The 12,026-nt window shown below is 41.8% G+C and overlaps 1 protein-coding gene across 2 annotated transcripts; it reads left to right on the top strand.

Moving 5' to 3' along the window:
- Positions 1–8,261: 8,261 nt before the first annotated feature.
- Positions 8,262–11,712, top strand: LOC131884228 (14-3-3 protein zeta). 2 transcript variants are annotated; one of them, XM_059231935.1, is made up of 5 exons: positions 8,262–8,423; positions 9,784–10,121; positions 10,201–10,324; positions 10,665–10,828; positions 10,993–11,712. In XM_059231935.1, the coding sequence occupies exons 2-5, from the start codon at positions 9,825–9,827 to the stop codon at positions 11,167–11,169; spliced, it is 762 nt and encodes a 253-aa protein (XP_059087918.1). In that variant the 5' UTR covers positions 8,262–8,423; positions 9,784–9,824; the 3' UTR covers positions 11,170–11,712. The 2 variants fall into 2 exon arrangements, with proteins under 2 accessions (XP_059087918.1, XP_059087917.1); XM_059231934.1 differs by lacking the exon at positions 10,665–10,828 and adding an exon at positions 10,440–10,603 and having other exon boundaries at positions 8,263–8,423.
- Positions 11,713–12,026: the final 314 nt, after the last annotated feature.

Here is a 12,026-nt window from a genome sequence, read left to right as displayed (position 1 = left end):
CGCAAGGGCACCCAAAAAATCTCAGAAATCTCGCGAGTGTCGTTTCTCTGACTAGCCTTCTAGTCTTCTTGGTTCGTATGACACGAACAAAAGGTAATTATTGAAAATAACTTGTATTGTTGAGGTTGCAAGCGGGCATATCTGCATTTGCCAAATTTAAAGTAGTTTGTTAGGCGTGGATTGATCATCTAGGTTTGACACATTTGATACATTTTTTAGCAGTTTTTTTTACTCTCTGTCCATTGTAATTGCCAGTTTACCTTGATTCAAAACAGATAATCTTGCTGTTTTTTTATTATTTATTTTGCATCTTCAGTGCCCATTGGTACAACATTTGTCGTTGAAAATTTCAATTTTCCAAAACAAGCCCTTGTAAATTAAACGAAAGACAAAGGACGCAAATAACATTGGCTACGGAATTCTAAAGATGTCGACAGCAAAGAAAAGGAAAAATTTGTTTTCTCCTGAACCATTCACTTCATTCAAAATTAGCATCTCATAGGTTTAAAAGATCTTGTTAAAAATTTAACTTGACCACATATGGGATCAAAATCATACTTCAGGTACTCAGGAGATGTGATCAAAATTATGTTGTTATTTCTCCATGAAATTTCAATTTTAGGCCAGCTCTTGGTTAGCTACATAAGCTTTTGACTATGGAACATTGAACACACTATACCAATAAAGGAGCTAAATTGCTTTCCTTTAATTGAGAATATCTAAGTTTCTTATTTTATTGTTATATTTCGAAAAGTATCCCAGAGTTGTTTGCCCAAGAGTTGGTCGAATTTGCGGGAAGCTTGTCGTAATCCATGTTTCAAGAAGTGCGTACATTGGCCCACATCGAACAAAGTAGCGTTACATTTTTTGTCCAATGATTTTTTTCCACACTCGGTCAACTGGAAGCTTTAGGCAGTTTTTCACTTTTTCATGTTTTGGACGCTTTTTGACTCTTTTCTAACAGTTTCAGTTTTTTCTTTTTGCAGACGCTATTGGGAATGGAATTCCCAGCAATTCAGTACGATAATTGTTTTCATTTTACTTAACTTTACTTTCAACTTTATTTGATCGACCAACAAAATAAAGTTGACTGATCTGGCTGAGCCTTGAATATAAGGTTGATCGGGAATTTTAGTCAAAGACTTGTCCAAGTCTAACTTCAATCCTGCTACTGGATCAACACCTACATATTACCTACAAATATTTGAGAGGAGGAAATTGAATGATGAAGGAGCCCAAGAAAGAAGAGTGTTGGACTTCATTGTCTTAACAAGCCTGGATTCTCGAAGGCTTGAAGATGCTCTCAAGACGCACGTTAAGCCTCTGCCGTCATTTTCATTTGATTTTCCTTTTTTGGGGCTCTTGAAGAGGAAAAATTAAATCTCCCAGAAGTTTTGGCAATTATATCAAATTCAACTCTCTTTTTCAGTTTGGCAAAGTCAGGAATAGTGCTGGGGTGAGTTCTTTGATTTTTTTACTCGATCTTTAGGGGACTCGAGTCTTTTACTAGAATCAGATCAAGAAAAAAGAACTGTTGTTTTGGTTGAAATCAGAACTCTCTTGGCGTTAGAATTGGTTTCAAAGTTTGAAACCAAAGGCTGTTGCCAAAATGAAGATATGAAAAGCTGAATTTTGAACAATTGACGTCAATTATTATATTCTGCCGGCCAAAAGTACTTCACTTTTGGTTGAGAAACAAAGGAAAACGGAAACGAAGGTAGCCAGTATTAAGTTCCAAGAGGCATGCTAAGCAGGGCGCCAAGATAGTTCAGCAGCCAAAAAATCGCATCATAGCTGCTTTTCTTATCACCTCCAGGCTAAGTAACTTCTCTTTTTGATTGCATAGGCTTTTAGTTCTTCTTTTTCTTGGTCTCTTGATTTTACTGCTAATTGATGGTTCCTCTGCATTCATGATGAAAATATCTTTGAAAAAGTCAGGAAAGAGGCTAGACAATGTTTGGAGTTGGTCTTGGCAGGGAAGGATCCTTCCGTAGTCAATAAGCCCTTTATTGTAGAGGCTTTAGCTGTATGGGTCAATCAGACCAGGGCGCTGCTTGAACAACAGGCTCACCCAGTAGTTGAGAAGTCAACAGATTTGACCAATATATAGGTTGAAGTAATACCTCCTCTTGAAATAGAGCGCGAAAAGACAGTTTTAGTGAAAACAGTCCGTCCTGTTTACCGGAAGCAGCCTTGTCCTGAAGTCAGCAATGGCAAAGTTCGACTTTGAAGGAATTTCTAGCCACTTTCTGCCACATGGTCAAAAATGGCTTTTAATGATTTCTCATCCCTGCCTGAAGAAGGAAACAGCTGTCAATTTGACCACCCTAAATGGTGTCAAAAAGTTCTAAAGTTCGGCCTTGAGAAGTACAAAAGAAAGAAAGAATGTTTGAAAGTAGATTGTCCTTTTTCCACCCGTACATGTGCCGTCAGTCCATGCATGGAGTACGGCAGTAGTGGAATGGAAAGCTCTCTGAAACCTCGCTAGAGGACGTTTTAGTTTTGCGTTACCTCCTAATTGAGTACTTGAACGTGAAGATGGAATTCATTGAGCACTCTGTCAGCGGAAATACATCGGATCAGGAGGTAACGCATAGCTCTACAAAACCTCGCTAGAAGACGTTCGATCTTCGACCGAGCTTTCCACTCCACTACTGACGTGGTCCATGAGACGTGCTTTAATGTACGGTGTACCTCTCTGTCCATGTAGAAGAGACGCAAAGGAAGCAAAGGTACAGACAAGTTCAGTTTCGTAGTCTTAGAGCTGACCCTATTCCTAAACCTAATCCCAACCCAATCCCTTACCTTAACCCATTTAACTTCCTCTCTCCCTCTCCCCCTACCTCCCCACCCTCTCTCCCAATTCCCTCCTCTTCCTTCAAATACCCAATCCACCCCTATTCCTAAAAACAATCTCCTCCCTAATATTCCTTGCCCCACCCCTATTCCCAAAATTCGTTCCTATTCTAATGTAGCTGCCCAACCCATTCCTCAAACCCGACCATCCCCAATAGCTCATGGATTCCCTCCAGTAGAACGTAGCTTTGTTGATAAGAGGGATTTTTACGGTTGGAGAGGATGGTCCAAGATCTTGTGAACTTGGTCCGTCAAAGGAGAGGCCCGTAAAGGGGCTATGCTATATGTGAACGTGCATTGTCTGATTTCGAAAAAAGACAGCACAAAAATTAAGATGTTAGAAGAACTAGCCGTTGAGAGGAAGATTTCATTCATCTCTACAACAGAAACCGACTTCGGCCAGGGGTCTCAGATAAAGAACTAACCATAGCTGGTTTCATCTTAGTTCGTTGTGATAGGATACGCCCTGATAATCCCATATTCCCACACGGGGATGTATGCCTATATGTTAGGAATGATTTGCACATTAGTCATGTACAAATTTCAAATGGAGAAATAGAGGTCTTAGTTTGTCATATCCAAGAGCTTGATCTGTCTGTTGTAACAATGTGTAGGCCCCCTTCTTGTTCAGTAAGCTCCTTTATGTCAGCTCTCCAATTCACTGAAAATGAGTTGGATCTGGCAGTTTGCTCGAAGGTTTTCTTTGTAGGGGACTTTAATTTTTCGGCTAGCGTCGTAGAGTGGAAGACTAGTCCCGATGGGTATATTCCCATTTCAAAATCGACATCTCAGTCGTTCGAAAAGCTGGAAGAATTTGCGATCTTGCGCAATTTCTCCCACCATGTTGGTGTAGCCACTAGAGAGAATAGCGTTCTCGACTTGGTCTTTTCCAATGATCCAGTATGTTCATGTGACATCTAGTAATCTGTCAGATCATCATGTTCTTAAGATAGGGTCGACCATTACTCAAAAGTCGGCGTGCTTTAGAGTAAGCCCGACCAAAAAGGTCGGTCTGGCTAAGTCTAAGTTCAAAGATGAACATTGGCCGTTGATTGTAAAAAAAATTGAAAAACTGGGCCATGTTTAAATCTGAAACAGGAATCTTCAATAGATGCAGCTAGAGCCCTCTACGTAGATGCAGCCATTGCTAAATTAGTTTCAGTCTTTGAGGAAGTTTGCTCTAGTCTAGTAATCTCTGAATGAATCCCGAAAGGTTGGACAAGGACAAAAAATCCAAAATATAGCAAGACTTTGTTCAAAACGAGTTGCAAACCAGCACAAAGACTGCAGGGCACTTCGAATCCAGTAATTGTGGGTAGTCTCCAAAAAGGTTGGACGTAATTCAGGGCAAGATTAAGGCTTCTATCGAAAATGACCAATTACAAACTGAGAGTAAGGTGGTTCAGGTGGTCAGGTCGAATCTGAAGGCTTTTTTCACTTATGCAAACTCTAAGAGAAAGATGGAACACCCTGTTAGGCCTTTTGAGGTTGATGGAGCAGTTATTAGCAATGTAGAGGATATGCTTAACATGCTTGGAGATCAGTTCTTGAGTGTATTTTCAACCCCACTGAATTTAGAAGCAAGACAGCTCATTGTTCTAATGACGAGTCTGTTGAGATTGATGTTGTTGGTCAAATTGAGCACCTTGCTGATATTGTAGTCACAGATCAAAATGCTTTAGATGCCATCAAGGACTTGAGGCTTTCGAGATCTCCTGGTCCTGATGGTGTGACATCTCAGTTTGTGATGAGATGCTTACTGGTTCTTGCTCCTGATTTCTCGTACTTGATGCCTTGCATCTTGGATCAGGGTAAGTTTCCCGCTTAACTAAGGTTAGCTCACGTTGTTCCATTTTTTTAAATGGGGAGATAAGTTGCTCCCCAGTAACTATAGGCCGATTTCTCTCACTTCGAATATTGCAAAGGTGCTTGATAAGATCATGAAGTCCAAACTTGTTGAATTTCTTGAAGTCAATGAAGTCCTTCCTCTTAGTCAACACGGCTTTCGAGCACATTTTGGCATGGTTACCCAATTGATTGAGCATTTAGAGCCGGTCATTGAGGGACTGGAAAAACACGAGTCACTTGATGTTGTCTATCTTGATTTTGCCAAGGCCTTTGATAAGGTAGATCATGGTCTTTTGCTTAATAAACTTCATGACATTGGGATCCAAGGCAAGGTTCTCAATTGGATAAGAAGCTTCATTCATGATAGGAAGCAAATTGTTAAGGTTGAGGGATCTCTTAGTGACATACATGATGTCAAGTTGGGTGTTCCTCAGGGTTCCATCTTAGGGTCCCTCCTTTTTATAATATTCGTTGCCCCACTTCAAAAGCTTGGTATTACTGCCAGTCTCTCTTCTTATGGTGACGATACAAAGTTAGTTTCTGGTAGGAATGGCGAAGTTTCCACAAGCCTTGCAAAGGATCAAGAAAGAATCTATTATGGGTTACTCAGAGTAATATAGCCCTGAAGGGAATGAAATTCCAATCAATGACCTTCGGGTCAACTCCTTTGAATACTCCACTCGTAGATATTGAGCAGGTCACATCTATAAAAGATTGAAGTGTAGTCCTCCAATATGATGGAAACTTTGATGAGCATATCCAGTTGAAGGTGGATAAGAGCCTTTCAAATGTACGTTTTGATATATTGCACGCTTAAGTCCAGAGATAGTATCATGATGCTAACTCTGTACAAGTCAATTGTTCAGCCACATCTTGAATATGCTTCACCAATTTGGGCTCCAAGAGTTCAGCAGGTTTTCAAAAGGTCGAACAAGTCCAAAGATGTTTCACTAGGAACATCACAGGAATGAGAGAGCTCTCATATTGGGAGAGACTAGAAAAGTTGGGACTGTACAATGTTCAGAGAAGGTACGAAAGGTATCTGATACTGTACATCTTCAAAAGTATCCATGAGCTTTGTCCCAAGCCAGGATTTAGGGTCAATTCTAGTGACCGTAGAGGCTTATGTGCGTTTTGAGAGCACCTTTAAGCCTTCGAGAATCCAGGCTAGTTCTAACAATGAAGTCTACATCTCCTTTCTCGGGCTCCTTCATTGTTTAATTTGCTTCCCTCTAATATTCGTAGGGAATACGTAGGCCTTGTTGATCCGGTTGCATCTTTCAAGTCAGACTTGGACAAATTTTTAGATAGCATTCCAGATCAACCCTACATTCAAGGACTAGCTTGGTCTGCCAACTCAAATTCGTTGGTAGACGAAATATCATATCAATATTGAAAGGTAATGAATAGACAAATGATAACCTTTCACTTAGTCATAGCCCTTGTAGCGGCTAGTAAAGCATACGAAAAACCAAACCAAAAAATAATTATAATATATCGGGAATAAAGTACGGGATCAGATTTCAGTTGTGTGAGTTCGTCAGGCTGCGCCACAATCGTGGCAAAAACTACAATGATTTAAGCACATCCAGTGCTTCCAAATTTTCATTGACAAAATTGTTCGCCGTCTTAGGAAATCGTTCAAAAATTATTTTTAGTTTTGAGTTCAACATTCACTTGATAACGAAGTCAGTACATGGCAAGTGACAAAAACATGCAGAATTACAAAAACAATATTTGGTGCCAACATTTTGTCATCAGTAAGAAGTGCGGTGACACGTTCTTCACGGTAGAACCAGAGGGCGCACTAGTATAAAATCCCAAAGCTTTACACTTCTCTCTACCGGTGACCTGACGGTGTTGTTAAGGTAACAGCTGTGAAGTCAGGCTTGGACAAGTTTCTGACCGAAATTCCTGATCAACCCTGTATTCAAATTTCCTACTCAAACTCTATTTTAATCCGTTTGTAGATCAGATGTTGAATAAAGTGAAGGAGATAACGATTGGACGAACTATAAACTTTCGTTTTAATAGTGCCATGGATTGCATTACTTGAAACGATTAGTAAGGCCTATGAAAACCCAAAGCAAAACCATTAAAGAAATGAAGAACCATTATCAATGGATGATCAAGCTAATGCAGCTGTGTTTACAGTATAGCATTTTATAACTGGAAAAAACGCGGCAAAAGGGGCAAAAAAACGACATTTTTTCCGTTGTAACAACGGTTTTTTTTTTATTTTACAACTTGATTTTGCATTTTGACACCTTTTTGTACTTTCACACCTTTTTGTACTTTCACACCTTTATTTCGCATGTTTTCAGTTTTTTCGTACTATTTTCAACTTAAAGATTTTTTTTTCCAGGACTCTTCAGGATGATGGAAACTCAATCTACACCTGAATAGTGTGCAAAGGATACACGAACGGTATGCCATATTACATACTTTTAAGTGTTTCCATGAGCTATCCCATAACACGGACATTAATTTCGTCTAACGAGACAATGAACGTGTTACATGCATCCAACCCCGTTGGAACTCCAACAAAAATGCGGCTACTGAGTCAATCATGCGCCACTCATTTCTTGAGAGAGGCCCGAAACTCTACAACAAACTGCCTTCCGTCTGGTTCATCTATGTTGGAAAAAATCCACTTCCCAAATTCTAGGAGGACCTGGATAACTTCCTCCAAACCATTCCAGACCAAACCTCAATACCCGGGGATCATCGATCATCAAATTCAAACTCGATTTCTGATCAGATATACTTTCGAGTGATAGTGTAATCATACTTTTGTGCCTAGAATCCATTCAAGACATCCGTGTGTGTACGGTAAATAAATTATAATTATTATTATTGTTATTATTACTATTGAAACCCATGAAAATTTGGACTATTAGCACGAATACGTCGATACGCGGAATGAACTGTTCAAACGGGGTAGACCGTTTACTACGTTGAAGCCTTGAAGGAGGTCTCTATTTAAAGTATGCTAAAACTCAGTTCTGATATCCTTGTGGGTTTTCGTGGGCGACTGGTTCAGAGGTTTTGTTACGGTTTAAAGGTCGGTTAGCTCGCACTTTCACTAGATAGTCAATCGAGCATTCGCGCCACCACTTGAAAAGACCCGGTTTCAAGGCGGATCTGACGTCATTCTTTTTCCGAAGTCAGTGTAAGGTATGCTTAACGTCTTTTCAACCCACCAACATTACTAGGTAAATGACTAGGCAATGTATATTTCTTCCAAACTAGAGTTCAAACCCCTGATGCCACGAATATTTTCGTTGACTCAAAATGTGTCATAGTTAAGAGATTACTCAGGGCCGAAATACCCCGTAAACCCCTACTTGCGTTGACTCTCTTTTAGTCTTCCAATTTCAAAAGTGAACCCCGAAAATGAAGCTGCGTCGGCGTTTAGGCTAGATTTTTCCAGCCAAACACCAATGCCAAGTCAGCCGTGTGTGGAGTGTCTGAAAAGGCGACAAGCTAGAAGGATGGGACGAAGAGTGGCGTCGCCCCTCCTTTCCCCGGGCAAACGCCTGGGTTTGCTCGTCGGCCCATGTCTCGGCGTCGGCATGGGGCTCCGTCGATCTTGCTCGTTCGTTCGCTCGTTCCTTCTTCGTTCGTTTGATCCGAGCGGCAGAATCGCTTCAAGAGGGGAACAAGTCAAGGACCGAGTTCGAATCAATTGTGTGTTCAGCACTTGCAGATCTTGTCAGGTAAGAAATCCACGGTCGAGGCCAAGTTCCACCCCGCCCGGGCCGGGGTGAGGCCATTAGGAGCGGGTTTCACGTGTGGGAGGGGCGGGTCGACGAGGTATCCGTACGAAGGCTCCATGTGTGTGTATATGTATTTCGAGTCGGGGGGGTCAGAAACGGGAGGGACGGCCGTCTCTTGAGGAGTGGGGAACTTCTGTCAGAGGCCATGCAGACCCAGATAGACGGGCACACGCTCATCTAGGCCACAGGAGGGACGTTGAATCACATGGGAGTGGCTCGACAGATGTATAGAGGATCGAAGGGGAGGACCACCTGCATGGCACCTCTTCGACTATTATTTTAAGTCCCTCCACGCTTTGCGGGAGGGTAGGAATAAGATGATGTGGGTGGGTGGGTGGGTGGCTGGAGGGTAGGTGTTTTCAGTTGAAGGAGTGGCTCACTTTTGGCCGAGGGTTTGTCCCAAGTGTTGTTGGTGAGGGCGTGACTCCATATCAGGGGGCTAGCTAGCTAGCTAGATAGCTAGCTGGCTAGGGTTTGTTAAGGACTGTCTAGCTTTTTTTCTTGTCATATCTGGCCAACTTTTTTCTTGAACGCAATGCGAAACGAAAAGAGCTTGAATGAAGGAAACGAACGTCGTGAATGACGACGTCACGGCTAGTCCAAGCTAGTCTTGGATATCGGATGCAAGCGAGTAAGGCGTGATCGAAAACGCATAAGTCAAGCCATGATGATCTTGCACCCTTTTACGCATAAGCTGAGCTGCCGAGACCTTATTCGGTTCCACAAGGCTAGATCTCGCTGTGGAGGGCCCCTTCTCTGGTCGCCGTTGCTTAGAATGTGAGAAAGTCGTTTCTCTTCCCGGAGAGCTGTCGTCAACCAGCTGAAGAACTTTCGCCAAGGCGCTTGTGGTGGTCTTTGGTATATTTTCACTCCAAGCCAATCATCCACCCCTAAATTGGGTAGCCTTGTGTCTTTAAGGGATCTTGAGTTCCAACCAAATGGGTTCGAATGAGCCCATGCTGTATCTTCCAGTTTTCAGTCCTTAGCGCGCCTCGTCGGTCCTGAAAGTATGACTCATCCCAAAAAACAGGACGAGCCATCGCCCAACACAACTTTGCACAGGTGCTCTCTGCCGGCGTTCAAAGTACGTGTTCTTGTGAATAGCTTTATCAGTTGTCTGGGCCAGATGAGGGAGGTGCCTCCTGCATGTGGAGCGCCTTCTAGAACTAGAGAAATACTACTATCAACATTGGTTGTTGTGGCGAATAGCTCACATACCGATGCTACCGACGTTCTAGCGCGATTTCTCGTGCTCTTACCCCGGCACAACGGTGACTAATGGTTAATTTGATTATTTCAGATATTTACCCGGAAAGTTTACGAGAACAATAAAAACAAATCATGGGTGACAAGGACGAGCTTGTTCAACGTGCCAAGTTGGCTGAACAAGCCGAGCGTTATGATGATATGGCCGCCAGTATGAAGAACGTCACCGAAACTGGCATTGAGCTCTCCAATGAAGAAAGGAATTTGTTGTCTGTGGCCTATAAGAATGTTGTAGGTGCTCGTCGGAGCTCGTGGAGGGTGATCTCCTCCATCGAGCAAAAGACCGAAGGTTCTGAAAAGAAGCAGCAAATGGCCAAAGAATACCGAGAAAAGGTGGAAGGGGAGCTGAAGGACATCTGTAATGACGTCTTGGTAAGTGAAAGTTACTCCTGTGCAGACCCCATGGTTTTCATTTTAGTGAAATACTTCAACGGAGACATTTTTGTTATAGGGACTTCTCGATAAATTCTTAATCGCCAAGGCCAGTAACCCGGAAAGCAAAGTGTTCTACTTGAAAATGAAAGGCGATTACTATCGCTACCTTGCCGAGGTTGCTACCGGAGACGCCAGGACAGGTAAATCGATCATAAATAAGTTTTGATCTGTTAACAGAGTCTTCATCTTTTCTTACTAACGATTGACGTTTTGCTTAACTTAACCCAATGACACGTTTCCGTCCTCTCGATTTAGCCGTTGTTGAGGATTCACAAAAAGCCTATCAAGATGCTTATGACATCAGCAAGTCCAAAATGCAACCTACTCACCCTATTCGATTGGGGTTGGCTCTGAATTTCTCCGTGTTCTATTACGAAATTCTCAACTCGCCCGAGAAGGCCTGCCAATTGGCCAAATCGGTATGTTTCCTCATTCACGATATTTATTTTGCATTTCTCTCTTTCATTATTTGATGAAAAGCTACTGTGGACTACTCACAAAAAGCCTATCAGGAGGCCTTTGACATTGCCAAGTCCAAAATGCAGCCCACCCATCCAATTAGGCTAGGCTTAGCCTTGAACTTCTCTGTGTTCTATTATGAAATCCTCAATTCGCCTGACCGGGCATGTCATTTAGCTAAACAGGTAGTTGGCGTAGAGTTAGTGATTGTCACTAACATATTTGGACTGCATTCATCTTAGCGTGTGCTAACAGCAGTTGCTTTCTTGAAAATTGACTTAGGATTGACAAATCCTCTTGATCAACCACTACTAAGTAATGGATTTACGTTTCTTCTTGCTTAATTTAGGCCTTCGATGATGCTATTGCGGAATTGGATACCTTGAATGAGGATAGTTACAAGGACAGTACGCTCATCATGCAATTATTGCGAGACAACCTAACCTTGTGGACCTCGGACACCCAAGGTGATGGTGACGAAGCTGGTGAGGCTGCAGCTGCCCCCCCAGCCGGTGAAAACAACTAAGACGTCCGCTTAAGAGAATCAATCCGTTTCCCCTTCCTTACCATTTTCTCATCACTCCCCTCCCCTTTTTGACCACATTAAAGATGAAATAGTACACAATTTCTGCAAGTATACAGACCAAGCCCAAAAACATTGGACAAACAGTTGCTTATCTTCTGTCTTGACCGACTTGATGCCGACTGCCCTTGAGTTTGGCTTGGGAAGAAACCCCCAGTTCCGATTACCACCCTAAGAACAGTGTATGCTATTAAAGAAAAACTCTAAACAAAAGGTTTTTCTTTATGTATTTGTCATCATTAATACTTTTTATTATTATTACTATTATTATTACATAATTAACACCACTATTACTACCACCAACACCATCATAATTATCATTGCCGCCGTTTCGCTATTTACAAAGATAGTGTTCTTTTGTGTCCTGATATGTGGAATGTCTTATCTAGTAAAAGGCGAATATTTTGAAGAATATTCGAGCATTGAACTGTTTTGTGGTGTGTAACTAAACTATTCTCTGAACCTAATATAGTCGAACTTTCTTAATCGGGTAGCCCGATTCGGGTGTTTGTTATAGTTGGTATAGTTAAATCTGACTGTCTTTCAACCATGTTCGTTGTGAATGCATTCCGATGTCTTTTTCCTTTGGCAACTGACAAAGAGTTACTTAACATTGTCAACTAGAAATCTAGTCGGGCTTTCTTTTTGTTTTCAAAAAAATGATAGATTTTTTTTACTTGGCGTTACTCTCCTTCCTGGAGGTTAATGAAAATTGACTTGAAGTGACTTATTCAAATATTCAGGTTTACATAAATATTTCACAAGAACTCAATGTAGGCGATGACTGTTCCTTTGAAAGA

This window comes from Tigriopus californicus, chromosome 7 (genome assembly GCF_007210705.1).
Source record: "Tigriopus californicus strain San Diego chromosome 7, Tcal_SD_v2.1, whole genome shotgun sequence".
NCBI lineage: Eukaryota > Metazoa > Arthropoda > Copepoda > Harpacticoida > Harpacticidae > Tigriopus > Tigriopus californicus.
Note: the sequence above shows the minus strand (reverse complement) of the source record. Positions and strands in the feature narration are given on the sequence as shown.